This window comes from Sinocyclocheilus rhinocerous, unplaced genomic scaffold (assembly GCF_001515625.1).
Source record: "Sinocyclocheilus rhinocerous isolate Xijiao unplaced genomic scaffold, SAMN03320098_v1.1 scaffold1841, whole genome shotgun sequence".
Taxonomy (NCBI): Eukaryota; Metazoa; Chordata; class Actinopteri; order Cypriniformes; family Cyprinidae; genus Sinocyclocheilus; species Sinocyclocheilus rhinocerous.
Genome location: NW_015666172.1, coordinates 357,190 through 370,673, shown reverse-complemented (window position 1 = coordinate 370,673; position 13,484 = coordinate 357,190). Strand labels below are relative to the sequence as shown.

The window sequence follows — 13,484 nt, the reverse complement described above, 5'->3', positions numbered from 1 at the left end:
TCTGATTATATGTAATCTTTATTGAGCATGAGCCAATGCATTTCATTCTAAACAATAAAAATAAAAATAATAATAAACCTTTACAACAAAACAACTGGACCCATCTGTTAACATTAATACAAAGGAAAAAAACTCTTCATAGGGGCTATTCAGAAGCAGAACCATGACTGGGCATTGTCTGTGTTGAGCAGCCACCCTGCTTTTGAGACTTGAGCTTCTTGCAGTATTTCTAGAGAAGAGAAAAAGGATAGACGTTAACTATATAAACAGATGTGTTCAGTCTTGAATAAGAACAGTATTTTAATTTAAAAGGGTACCAGTTTTTTTTAAACCGGTAAGAAATTAACATTCAGAATTAAATCAGAACTTGTACCTCCATGTTCTGGTAATGCTTTAGGCTACTACAATGACTTTTCTTAGCAGTTTCCTCATTGCCATAGAATAAAGAGCAGAGTCTGCAGAAGAAACCCGTCTTGGGCACCACAAAGTCAACCCCTACGAAACAGATAAAAAAAAAAAAACATTAAAGATAACTTTGCTTGGAGATAATGCATTTGATTTAGTCATTATTAACAGTATTATCAAACAAAGATTTTTTTAATTTTTTTATATAAAGTCAATAGGTTGGCTTAACTGATGTTTGCATAATTTCTAGTGGAACTCTTACCAATGGGATTGTCTGGGTTAAACGGGGGCAAGGTGAAGTCTTCAATCACAGGGGAATGAGAGTGGGCCTTCTTAGCCTCTGGTTCCTGTGTCGGCTCCGTCTCCCGCCTTTGCTTGGACTCTTCTGCAAATGAAAACGGAAAAAAGCAACAGGTAAGAACACTGGTACCAACAAATGCTAAATAACTATCAATGAGATTAAACACCTTTGATTGTGGATTTTCTGTCAGAGACTGGTGTGTCAACAGTATCACTTTCTGACTTTGCAGAGTTGCCATCATCTTTAGCTCTCGTCTTGTCCTCTTCTGACCCTGAAGAGACCTCTGCAGTGACCACTGCAGCCGATGAATCTGGAACTTTTAAGGTTTCAGCCTTTTGCGGTTCTGGCTTAACATCAAGAACCAAGGATTCTACAGCTGCAGGAGGACTCTCACTTATGGAAGCAGCTGCCTCTGGTTCACACTCCGCATTTGTCTCGGGCTCCTCTGCTTCTTCAGCACTCTTTGTCGCCCCTCTTTTACTTCTTGTGGATCTCCTCACTACAGAGAGCAAAAGGAGACAATAGTGCTTACACTTAGAAATACATCTCATCTGAGTGTTTAAAGAGAAGGAAACTCTGCTTTCTCTCTTTTACTCACCTGGGGTCTGGCGTGCTCTCTTTTTGGCCCTTGTAGCTCTCTTTTTAACTTGTTTCTCCTCTTTGACATCTTCACTGGGTGGTTGTTCCTCTTCCTCCTCCCCTACTTCGTCCACAGTTACAAAGTTCATCTTGCGGAGTTCTTCAAAGTCACAGGCATCCTCTTCTTGGCTTGGTGATTTCACCAGCTCCTCTGGTATGACTGGTGTTGTGGTGCTTGGCTTGTCTTCACTATGCTCCACTTCCTCAATCTCCTCATCGTCACCCTTGGCCTCATCCAGGGTTACAAGAGTCTGGAAAGACAAAGAAGAGGTCATGTCAAACTAGAAGAATAAAACCAAACCAAGGTAGCCTTAATGAGTGTTTTGAACACAATTTTGGGGGTAGCAACCAAAAAAACCGACCTCAGGATTGAATGAATCAAACTCCTCCTCTTCATCAACAATCTCATCCAATGTGACTAGACCTTGAAGTTCTTTGTCCAACTGGTATTCTTCACCCCCCGTTTCATCATCTCCAACCTCATCAACCGTTAAAAGTGTCTCAGGCACTTCATCAGCCTTCGAATGCTGTTCTTCATTTGTTTCATCAAGAAAATCTTCCTCACCCTCACTGACCTCATCAAGAGTGACCATTGCATCATGGGATGGAATGTCAGAGATTACAGTTGCCTCATCTTTATTGTCCATCACTGGGGCAGAGGTTTCAGGCTCCTCGGGATGGACATCTTCTGATTTCTCTAAAGTTTCTGCAGAAGTTGGTGGACAGCCTTCCTTCTGTGAAGGAGAGGAAGAAACTGACTGACTTGGCTCAAATTCATCCAAGGCCCCAATGTCATGGTGTTCTTTCATGGTTAAAAGGGTCTCAGCATTGTTGTCCATCTCTGCTGAAGCGGTTTCTGCTACAGTACAAGGCTCTGTTGTCTCGTTCTTAACAACGGCAGTTTCCATCCTTTCAGTTCCAAGCGGTTTATCAGCACTCTCTTCCTGAAGCTCTTGCTCTTCTGGTTTTGGAGATGCAACAACTTCTGCAGCTGGTGTGGTTTCTTCAGTCTTGGCTTCCATTTTATCCACACATCCAATAACTTCTGGTTTTCCTATCTCAGAAGCAATTATCGTGTCAGTTATTTGGTTTGGTTTATCAGCTGGACCAGACTCTGCAATAGGAGAGACTATGGAGTGGGAATCGGGTTTATCCTGGATCTTCTCGTCCTTGGCTGAAGACTCAGTATTTGAGACCGCAGTGTCCTCTGCATCATCCCCGACTTCATCAACGGTCACAAACTCATCAATGTTAAATGGAAACGGTTCCTCCTCTTTTTCCTGGAAAGCACAAATTCTTAATCAGCAATCCCTATCTTCAGTCATTAGACTGCAAGTCTGTTAAATGTTGAAACTTACCTTTTCAGCTGTCCTTGTTTTTGAGTGACCCCTTGAAGGCTGTGAGTTTTTACTATGACTCTATAAAAAGGCAAATAAATCAAGCGAAAAGATTAAAATTTCAGTGATTAAGAAAGTGACTGAGAAAAACAGAAACATCAAGGTATCATTTCAAACATCTTAAAACAATAGTCATATATATAGTTAGTACACCTCACCCTGCGATCAACATCATGCCCCCTTGAGCGCTTTGATGGAGGGCTGGAATTCCGCCTGCTCCTCCGGGAGGAGAAGGACCCAGAAGATCCCCCACGCCTGGTGGTAGGGCCATCTTCTTCAGAATTACCCCTGCTCCTGTGCCTAGATGTTGGCTCTTTCTCTGGGGATGAGGTGTCCACAGGCTTGCTCCTGGACCCAGAGTTCTGAGACTTTTTCTCTTTCTCGGCCGGAATCTTTTTGCTCTCAGCTTGAGTGGACTTCTTGGTCGCTTGAGCAGGCTTCTTTGAGCTTGATGGATCTTTTGTGGTTTTCTTCTCTGCAGCTTTTTTCTCCATCTCTGCCTTCTGTTTGGCTTCTTCTTCAGCACGTTTTAATGAAGACTGTAAGCGACACTGATGGACAGCTAATTCAAGGGCCTTCAAAATCTCCTGCGTAACCGGAGGAAAGTCCAGAGAATTGTCGTCAATCTGGAAGGGCTCAAGCACCGTTTGAGGACTGTTTGAGGCACATGTAACTGTGACAGAAGAATTACTGACAGTTTGATCAGAAGTGGAGGGTAGGTCAGAAGCAGGATCAAAGGGTGGAATGGAGTCAGATGCAACAACTGCAGGGACATGCTCTTCAGCAGGTTCGGTTTGATTATTAGACTGAGGATTGATGTCCATCTCTAAAGGTTCAGTTGGTCTCAAGTCATTGCCCTGGCCCTCATTTTCTATCTTGAGCTCATGTGTTTCCAAAACTTTCTCTCTGACATCAGTGCCTTTGGTAGGTTCTTCTGGACTCTGGGTCTCCATGGCCTCTTCTGCAGTTTCCTCACTGCTAACAGTTGAAGCAACAATCTCCATTTGTGACTTGGACTCAACATTATCGTCATCTTCTAACTTTTCATTGTCAATTTTGCTTTCTTCCACAGATGTAGGAACCAATTCTTTGGGAACATCTTCAGCCTGCAGCACATTCTGATCATTTATCTTGAACGAAATCCCTGTCTGATCAGTTGTGTCTGTTAAAATGGAAGTTTCTAAGGAAGCCAATTCATGCTCTGCTTTTGCAGACTCCACTGAAACAGCAGATTCTCCTGAGGGAGCTGAGGATGCAATATCAGGCTTTGTTTTCCCAGACTCAACTGAAACTTCAGATTCTGAAGTGGAAACAGCGGATGCAACTTTAAGCTCTGTTTTTCCAGATTCTGTAGCGGGAACAGAGGATCCCAATTCATGCTCTGTGTTTGGAGATTCAACTGAAATGGCAGATTCTGAAGCAGAGACAGATGATTCAAATTTAAGCTCTGCTTTCCCAGACTCAGCTGAAACGGCAGATTCTGAAGAGGGAACAGAGGATCCAGTTTCAAGCTGCTTGTTCTCAGATTGAACTGAAATGACAGATTCCGAAGCGTGAACAGAGGATTCAACTTCAAGCTCCTTGTTCTCACTCTCAGATTCTGTCGTGGGAACTGAGGATCCAGCTTCATGCTCTTTTTTCAGAGTTTCAGTCTCAAGGGTCTCCATGACAGTTTCATTAACAGCTTGGGTATCCTTCTTTGCTTTATTCTCAGGAGTAGCTGTTTCCGCATTAGCAGACACATCAACAGTAAGGTCTTTGGGAACTGCAGAAATTTTAGTTGCAGCTGTATCAGCATTCACCTTTTCTTCACCAACACTTTCTTTCAAACTTTTGCTTGAAACAACACTTTCCTCTGCTTTAGCCACAATAATAGCAGCTGTTTTTGGAGCTTTGTCTTTTGTGACAGGTGGATCTGCAGTAGATGCAGCAGAAGCTGTTGCTGCAGCCACTGGCTTCTGGGCTTTGACGGTATTACGTTTTTTTATTGTCGCTGCTGTTGTACCAGGAGGGTTTGCTCTAAGAGGAGAGTTAAACATGAGAGAGAAAATTGACATTTCCAGAACCCTTTGTATAAAATAAAAGCAAAATATGTATTATCTCCTCTCTTACCCTTTTGCTACTGGCTTCTTTTTTAGCTGTTAAATAAATAACAACATGGTTAGTTGAATTTTTAATTAATTGCCCATGTAAAAGAATTGAGGTGATGTCACTCATGCAAATACTCGCTAAAGTACCTTGAGTGGTTTGGCTAGTTGGAAGTTAAGGGTATTGTTCTGGACCACACAACGAAACTTGAGGAAGCGACTGAAGATAGTCCTGGCGTTAGCAACACTCTCCATTTCAAAAATAATCTTGAAAGAAAATAAAACAATAATGCAACAGTCAGGTAAGACACATTTCCCTTTAATAAAAGAAAGTAGAAGAGTAGGAAAGTAGGAAGATGAAGACCCAATGTTTGTTTATAATCACTACAATACTGTTTTTCCTGTTTCTCTGCAAAGATATTATGCGAGTAAAAGTAAAAATAAGATTGTTTAATTAATATAGAAGTTGAATTTGAGCAGCCTACCTTGCCATTTAGAGGCAAAACTTTCTTGAAGCCACCATAGCGTTGAATTATGGTCTCTACTTCCTTGATTGCCCCAAGTGTTTTTGGCACATTATTAACAATGAGAAGGCGTTCTGGCAAAGTAATGATTTCCTGCAGTCAGGAGGGAAAAAAGAGAGAGTCTGAGACATGATACAGGTAGGCTTTGCGATTAGGAAATCGCAACGTCTCAAATCGCGAATTCGATTCGATTTCGATTAATCGCACAGCACTAATTCAGGTTATTTCATTTTATTATAATTCAGTGTCATCATTTTGTCATTTACTTACAGGCGATTTCTCCATGCCCACAAGCACTCTGAATACTGACTCCTTTGGGGCAGATAAAGATAAAACAGTCAGTCAATACTAACCAGTATTAATGAAGCGAGTATAAATGTACTTGAGACATAATGCACTCTCTCTCTCTCTCTGATAGACAACAGAGTGTGTTCATTATTGTTGCATTTTTAAGTGAGAACACAGAATGTTTAATAACTTTAAATTAAGAACCAAAACATACATAAAATGTTGTTGGACATTTATAATTTTTTCCCCTATGCGTAACGTTGACAGAGACAGAGATGAAGAGCACACTCACAGTGTAGTTCAGGTCGATAGGTTGCATCATCATCTTGATGGTAATCTCTTTGTCTTGCACTTTAGCTGGTGTCTCCGAGTAGGCCTTCACCATTGCTTCAACTGCCTCTGTGTTGGGCATCTGCAGATAGGCCTAAAAAAGCATAAAAAATACTGTTAAAGTAAATACAATAAAATATACAAAAATTATATACATGTTAATATAACAATGTAATACAAAATATTTAATAGAAAGCCATCAACCCATTTTTAAATCAAGGATTTTTTAATGTAATTTCCTAATATTATTACCTTTTGTTGAATGAATGCTATGACAGGAGTTGCAACGAAGCCATATGGTTTAGCAAGGTTGGTGAGGTCATCCTCAGTAACCCCTTCCTCTGGAAGATTCGTAATCTCAACTATATTTTTTCTCCAGGGTATTTCCTGTAGTCAAAGAAAGAGATCAGATGTAGCTGTTTTAACAAACTGAATGGTTTTTATATGTGGAATAAATAAATAAATAAATAAAAAACACCATTTGGAGGGAGAACACAAAATAACATACCTTCTTTACTAACTTCTTGGCAACAACTGCTGTCTCTGTCAAATTATACAAGCAAAAGTTATAGAGATTATCCTGCATGATCACAGGAACAATTACAGATGAAGATGTATTAACTTACCTGAACCTTTAGCAGGGAGTTTAGCTTTAGCTGTCTGTACAGTCTTTTTGGGGACACTGGATTTTCCCTTGGTTAATTGAGACGTCTTAGAACCTGTCGCCTCTTTAGCTTTAGCTGACTGAGGTGCCTTCACTGGGTTTGCACTCTTTACTTTTGCTGATTGGGTTGGTTTTGTTGTAGTCACCTCTTTTCTGTAATGAAACACAAATGCATTTACAGAACCTTTTGTAATGTGTAAACAATGCTTTTATGTATAATTCAAAAATATGAAATATAAAAATCAACAGTTATTTCTAGATGCACTGCATAACCACTGCATGCGTGAGAACTTACTTCTTAACAGGTTTTTCGGTCTTAACAGATTTTCTCCCATCATCATTTCTTGCATCCTACAAAAATGCACAAATTGGATCTAATGTCAGGGCTTGGTATGGTTCATCTGTAAGGTGACTTGACAAAGAGTCAAACATACCTTCTCCATGCAGACATTAATAACCTGTCCATGAATTGTCAGGTTCTTACAGTTGAGCAAAGCTTTGGCATCCTCCTCTCTCTCCATACACACTGAGGCCTGAAGAGAGTAAGAACCACAAATGTTTGCAACAGCTACACAAACTACATTTCAAATGCACATATTTGCATTACACTAGCATAAAAAATTTTGGGGCCAGTAAGTTTTACTTTCCTTAGAAAAGAGTTAATACTTTTACTTACACTGTTACACAAAAAGTTTCTATTCAAAGATTCCAGAAAAAAAAAAAAAATGTTTTTCACAAAAATATTTTGCGGCTGTTTTCAGCTGTGGTAATAAGAAATGTTTCTCAAGCACCAAATTAGCATATTAGAATGATTACTGAAGGATCATGTGACACTGAAAACTGGAGTAATGTTTGCCATCACAGGAATAAATTACACTTTTTAAAATATATTAAAATAGAAAACAGTTATTTTAAACTGAAATAATATTTCACAATATTACTGATTTACTGTATCCTTACTTTTTTAAATATATTAAAATAGAAAACAGTTATTTTAAACTGAAATAATATTTCACAATATTACTGATTTACTGTATCCTTAAACAACTAAATGCAGCCTTGGTGATCATACGAGACTTTCAAAAACATAAAAAAAAATCTGACCCCAAACTTTTGAACAATAGTGTACATTTTTTAAAAATTTACAAACCCAGCAAACACAACTTATGTTTTCATGTTCTCTTCTAAGCAAAATAAAAATGGTCACAGAAAAAGTATTCAAATGAACTTTGTTGACATGAACTGGTCATTTATGTGAGCATATATATATATATATATATATAATTTTTTGGTATAAAAGAAAAATCGATAATTTTGACCCATACAATGTATTTTGGCTATTGCTACAAATATACCCCAGCGACTTAAGACTGGTTTTGTGGTCCAGGGTCACATATATATAAATTAGTAAGTCTGACATGTGAATGTGAAATGTGAATTCCAAAGCAGTGAAGGCCACACATTTTACACAGAGGTTGATAAGAAACTAATTAACTACCTGCACTGTGCTGTACATTCAAAAATCAAAGCAAAATAAAACCACAAATGGTAAACATTATTTTTACCTCATTAATCGCCTTGAGGAGGATGGCAGTATAAATCTTGCCAAAAGGTTCAATGGCATCAGTCAGTTCTTTGCTTGTAGTCCCAAAAGGAATTCGCATGAGCCTCAACAAACAAGATGTGCCAGGGGCATCCTTGGCTCTTGGCTTCACATCACGCAGAAACAAAGAGAGATAGCAATTAGATTTCATACACAATGCCCTACATTCATCTCTACTTTTTTCAAAAATGTTTTCTAATGACCCTGATAGAAATACGACAATACAATGACCTCAAAGCCAAAGTAATGGAGGAACAAACAGCCTTTAATGCAATATGAGGATGTACCTTTGGAGTGCTGGAGGACTTTGAGGTGGAGGTTCTGCTTGACTTGGAGTACTCAGCTCTCTTAGGAGGGGAAGACCGTTTCCAACTACTGCTGCATCCCTTTGATGAGGAAGTAGTGGAACTACTTTTCTTCTTTGCTAGCTCAGCAAGCAGGGCTGGTGCCAAGGATTTCACCACAGCCTTCAAAGTATTACTGTCTGTGATAGAGGAAAGCTCAGCTGTGGGCAAGAAAAGAACTTCATGCATTAGTACACCAAGTGATTTGAAAGCAAACTGTATACTTCATTGCAAAAGCATTGCAATGAAAGATCTTACTTGAAGACATGAGTTTCATGGCCAGTCGTTCACTACTGCTAGATCTCTGCTGACGGGAGGGGCTGCTCCGACGGGGGCTTGAACGGCGTACAGGAGAGCGCCTACTGTAAACTGGAGACCTTGACCGTTGAGATGGTGGACTACGGGACCTCCGTCTGTAAGGACTGACTCGAGTTTTCCTATGGGGGGACCGGCTGTGACTTCTGGAACGCCGGTACCTTCTAGGGCTTCGGGAGGGGGAGTGGGAGCGTGAACGCGATCGTTTACGACGGCTTGAGGAGTCATGGTGCCGCTTCGGGCTGGGGGATCTGGAGTACGAGTGCGATCGGGTGCGCCGCTTTGAGCTGCTGTGGTCTGATTTGGGCTCAGGTCTGTGGATGATTGACACATTTTCAAGTGAATTTAAAAACCTTCTTAACATTCTTAACATAAGATTAATTCTATTTCTAGAACTAAATGTCCACGATTGGATATGGTAGAGATTTACCTTGTAACAGAGACAGCCTCAACATTCCAGTCAGGATATCTATAATAACAAAACAATATAAATTAGAAATTTTCCAGTGGAATTCTTGAGCAATAGAAGCCACTCATAAAAACACTCACAGTTGCCTAAGACGTCTACAACTCTCAATGTGAAGATTTGTGTTCTGATGTTCAAGCCAGTCCTGTAGAAAAACAAAAAGCTTTAATTATCAATGTTTCTGCTTTAATAAATACTTGTTTAGTGTTTTAAACTGTGCAACTGATTAAAAAAACAGATCCACAAAACGTTGAATAGAGAGCTACAAACTTTCAAAAAAAGAAAAGAGGAATACCAGAATTCCAAATTTGACACATGATAAAGCTTGTTAAATCCACTATCGTCTCATTAGAATAAAAAGTCCATGATTTTTGACGACAAAACTTTTTCCGACATGAAAAAAATCCAAAGCGTTGCTTCAGGTATTACGAAGATCGCCATCTGCCTTTTGTCTTCAGCATTGTGTAAAGTCATCAGGTCTGTCTTCACATCAGGTACATTTTTTTTTCAGCCAGTCCAAAGTCTTAAACTAGGTTTCAACAAAATGGTTTTTCATCGGGCTTCCCTCAGGTTTCCAGAAACCTGACTGATAAATCTCCTTCTGAAACTGGAATTGGCTTGAAGTAGTCAAGATACACTTTTTTTTTTTGTCAGTTATTATCTACTCTATTTACATCAAATTATTGGCAAATATTTTTTAACCCACAATGAGGCAACTGCACAATTAATGAGCAAATTAAGTTAACAAACATTAAAATTTCATTACAGGTTTCTGACATTTTATTTCATAGTCAAATTTAGTACAGTTTTAGCTCAAAGTTCACCAACACATTTAAATGAATAAAACAGCAGGTGAAACCCTTTACATTAAAAGAAAAAAAAGCTTTCAAATGAGGCACTACTGGGTAAGAAGATACTCACCTTAATCTGGATACATTCAATGTTACATAGAGAGCATGTATGAGGAAAGATTCTTGGAGTAGCTGCGGAGTAATCGTTCATCATGGTCGGAGTTGGAAGCCTCTTCGTGGCGGGCAGGCTGATTGGAGGTGAAAGGAACGGGATCCAGTTAGCATTCGGACCTCCGGTGATAGTATTAATGGTCATCAAAGGAAGAACACCAAGTTGAGGTGGAATCTGCGAAGGAGGTCGACTGGAAGGTGGCAGAATAGGCTGGGAAGCAGATGGTCTCGCTGGAATCTTCTTAGTGGGTCTCGGATCTACTAGTAGAGGTTTCTGAAGCTTTGGAACTTGTACAGGGCCTGGAGCTGGTTGACACGGCTGAGGATGCTTTGTGATGTCCATGCCACTGAAGGGTGGTCCAGAGACCTTCCTCACATACTTTGGTGACTCTTTAGGCAGGTGTTCACTTGCATAGCCATCCGGGCTCTCCTCAGGATAGCCAAATTTACTAGAATGTCCATAGTCAATAACTTTGCTGTATTCAGATCTCGCATCAACGTCCCTCTTCGCTTTACGCATTCGGATGTCTCGTAAAATAAACGGTAGGTTGTCAGGGGTCAGCTTATCATCTGGATAGTGGCTTAGAAGTTCTAGGTCCTCATTGGAAAGTCCAAAACTTGCTAGGATGCTGCTGGCACTTTCAGAGGTGTAGCGTGAAGGCCGCTGTCCTGGTGGTCGCTGGCTGTCCAAACCACTTGATCCTCCACCAAATCCCGTTGACTGGAATAGCTGTGAAGAACTGGAAGGACGATCCAAACCTGAAGATGCAAAGAGCTTGCCTGGGGATTGGTATATGGACCAGTCCACCTCATCAGATCGCGAAGTCCCTGAAAAGCCGCTCCCGGAGGAAATCACTTCATCCCTTGCATCCTCTCTCATACGGGGATCTGCTTTTTTGGGTTGCTGGAGCATTTGAGTGAGAAGGCGAACTTCCTCACGGGCTCCCCGAAGGTTCCGATCTATGGCGGCTTCGAGATCTGGGGAAATCTGCGACTGGCGTTGTCCCAGTGAGAAGGGCTGGTTGACCATCAATCCTCCGCGAGAACTGGATATGGAACCTGGGCCAAGACGGGCTGCCCCCAGATCCATTCGAGGCTGTGACCCAAGACCATATTGGCCAGGCACAACGGGTCTCTGACCACTGTGGAACGGCCTTCCACGGGGATTATATAATGGATGTGACATGGTGACCTTAAGCAAGTTGAGCAAGGTCAAAGCAGGTGAAGCAATTGCAGGCGGAGTGACGCTTGTGCCAGCAATTGCATTCAGCTGGTGCAGTGCCAACTGAGTCTTTATCTGTGCCGGCTGGAGGGAGACAGGGCCTAAAAGCGGCAGACTCCCAAAATGCCTCAATGCAACAGGGGGCACACAACTTTCCAAGAACAATGAAAAGCTGGAAAAATTAAGGGGGAAAAAAACAGAAAGGGTTATTGGCTTGTCGTCTTCACACAGAAATGGCAAAACGGATGTGACCATTTTCCCCTTCTGAAACACACTCTCAAATCTCCAGCTTCTAGGGATTTAAACAGGTTTCCATGTCTTCACTGAAGAAGAAAAAACAGCAAGCAAAAAGGACAAGACAGACCAAGGAAAATAATATCACAGTTTAGGTGTATCTTCACACAACTTTCATGCATGTGTTTTAGTAAGGTTTTTTGTCGCCTGAATGTAAACAGGGAGGGACAAACATGCCTCAACACAGGACAACATGACAGGCCAGACTGTTAATTTATAGATATTAGGCAACTGTAATTTATTAATAACCTGTGAGCAGTACTTCAACGTTTTACATTATTGTTGGTTTGATATAATTAGAGTCTGGACTCAATAAAAAAAAAGAGCTACAGAGCTGCTGCACTGAACATTTCTGAAGGAAATAAATAAATCAACAATTTCTAACTAAGCAACCAGGCAGTGTTGCCAAGTCGGCAGTTCTCCTGCGGGACTGGGCCACTTCTATACTGTTGCTGTGGGGTTTTTTTTTTTTTCAGTCCGCCCTGCTTCCCTGGAATGCTATTTCTAAGAAGGTGGAAACCCCTGGAAGTTGGTTTTGACTCCGAACACGATTTTGACAGCCAATTTCCCCTGGAACAAGATCGGGCTAGTTTTGAGTACCAATTGGGCTGTTTTTGTTATGCAGACTTACCAAACCTGCAACCAGGGCTGCTTTTTTCAATGGTCACTACAATCTACTTAGGCATATAGTCCAGATCAAATAAAACAAAGACACGAGTGTTGTAGCACTACAATTCATCTCTCTCTACATCAGGTTTTTCCAGCAGTAAAAGTGTCAGAAAAGTCAAAAGGAAACAGCAATCACCACCCATTCTAGGTTCTAGCATCCAAGCGTCTATAATGTCACACATTTCCAAATTTTATTTAAAAATTTTTTAAAATAAAATATATAATTATATCCAACTTGGGAACAAGTCCTTTTCAGATCTGTCTTTATTTGCCATCACTGCCATAACCTTAGTTAATTGGCATTAGCTGGCATTAAATGAAATTTCTTATTTTTTTCTAAATGCATGTTATTGATCTTATTGCGAATGATTCACCCATGTATGCATTTGAGAGACGGATCTACTAAATTGTTGAAATATTATAAAACCTTTTTTTCCCCTCATGAATAACGTGCACTAAAAAAAACTGCACATCAAGACCAATATTATGCATCAAGTTCAACCCTCTATGGACACCTTGGCAATTGAATCGCCATTGGCTAGAAAATTTTTTAGTTTACTCGCCAGACTGATAAATAAATAAATAAATAAAATATATATATACCGTAATGTCCCGAATATAAGACGATGTTTTTTTCTTGGAAATACATCTGAAAAGACGCGGTCGTCTTATATTCAGGGTCTAGACTTTGACATGTCAATAATACACCCACAACACTAGGTGGCAGCAAAACCGCATAAAACGAGTGTGCCATGAAATACGTAATGTGATGCATGTTGTCTTCGGACTGGTGGTGGTGCTTTTTTGGTCATTCAGTGTTTCTGTAAAAAAAAATTGCGGAAAAAACGAACAAAAATACTGAAAAGATAATAATGATACCAATTCTACTAATAAGAACAATATAAAACGCACTAAGGATTAATAAGCTGCTGGATTCATGAATATTAATCAGGTTGTGTGCATTCGCTCGAACT

General features: G+C 40.2%; 1 protein-coding gene across 1 annotated transcript in view; it reads right to left on the bottom strand.

The window, feature by feature from the left end:
* The window catches only part of LOC107731901 (zinc finger protein 638-like), a 31,384-nt gene continuing 17,900 nt past the window's right edge, over positions 1 to 13,484 (bottom strand). Inside the window, exons 3-26 of the mRNA XM_016543099.1 lie at positions 10,285 to 11,719; positions 9,447 to 9,508; positions 9,328 to 9,366; positions 8,841 to 9,211; positions 8,526 to 8,743; positions 8,201 to 8,344; positions 7,070 to 7,168; positions 6,931 to 6,986; positions 6,598 to 6,788; positions 6,480 to 6,514; positions 6,224 to 6,358; positions 5,934 to 6,065; positions 5,624 to 5,665; positions 5,315 to 5,446; positions 4,980 to 5,096; positions 4,855 to 4,880; positions 2,901 to 4,761; positions 2,704 to 2,763; positions 1,708 to 2,625; positions 1,305 to 1,596; positions 873 to 1,205; positions 668 to 790; positions 374 to 495; positions 1 to 229 (exon numbers count right to left, since the gene is read on the bottom strand). Coding sequence (XP_016398585.1) covers positions 146 to 229; positions 374 to 495; positions 668 to 790; positions 873 to 1,205; positions 1,305 to 1,596; positions 1,708 to 2,625; positions 2,704 to 2,763; positions 2,901 to 4,761; positions 4,855 to 4,880; positions 4,980 to 5,096; positions 5,315 to 5,446; positions 5,624 to 5,665; positions 5,934 to 6,065; positions 6,224 to 6,358; positions 6,480 to 6,514; positions 6,598 to 6,788; positions 6,931 to 6,986; positions 7,070 to 7,168; positions 8,201 to 8,344; positions 8,526 to 8,743; positions 8,841 to 9,211; positions 9,328 to 9,366; positions 9,447 to 9,508; positions 10,285 to 11,719 — 7,027 coding nt within the window. The 3' untranslated portion in view covers positions 1 to 145. The remainder of the gene's footprint in view (positions 230 to 373; positions 496 to 667; positions 791 to 872; positions 1,206 to 1,304; positions 1,597 to 1,707; positions 2,626 to 2,703; positions 2,764 to 2,900; positions 4,762 to 4,854; positions 4,881 to 4,979; positions 5,097 to 5,314; positions 5,447 to 5,623; positions 5,666 to 5,933; positions 6,066 to 6,223; positions 6,359 to 6,479; positions 6,515 to 6,597; positions 6,789 to 6,930; positions 6,987 to 7,069; positions 7,169 to 8,200; positions 8,345 to 8,525; positions 8,744 to 8,840; positions 9,212 to 9,327; positions 9,367 to 9,446; positions 9,509 to 10,284; positions 11,720 to 13,484) is intronic.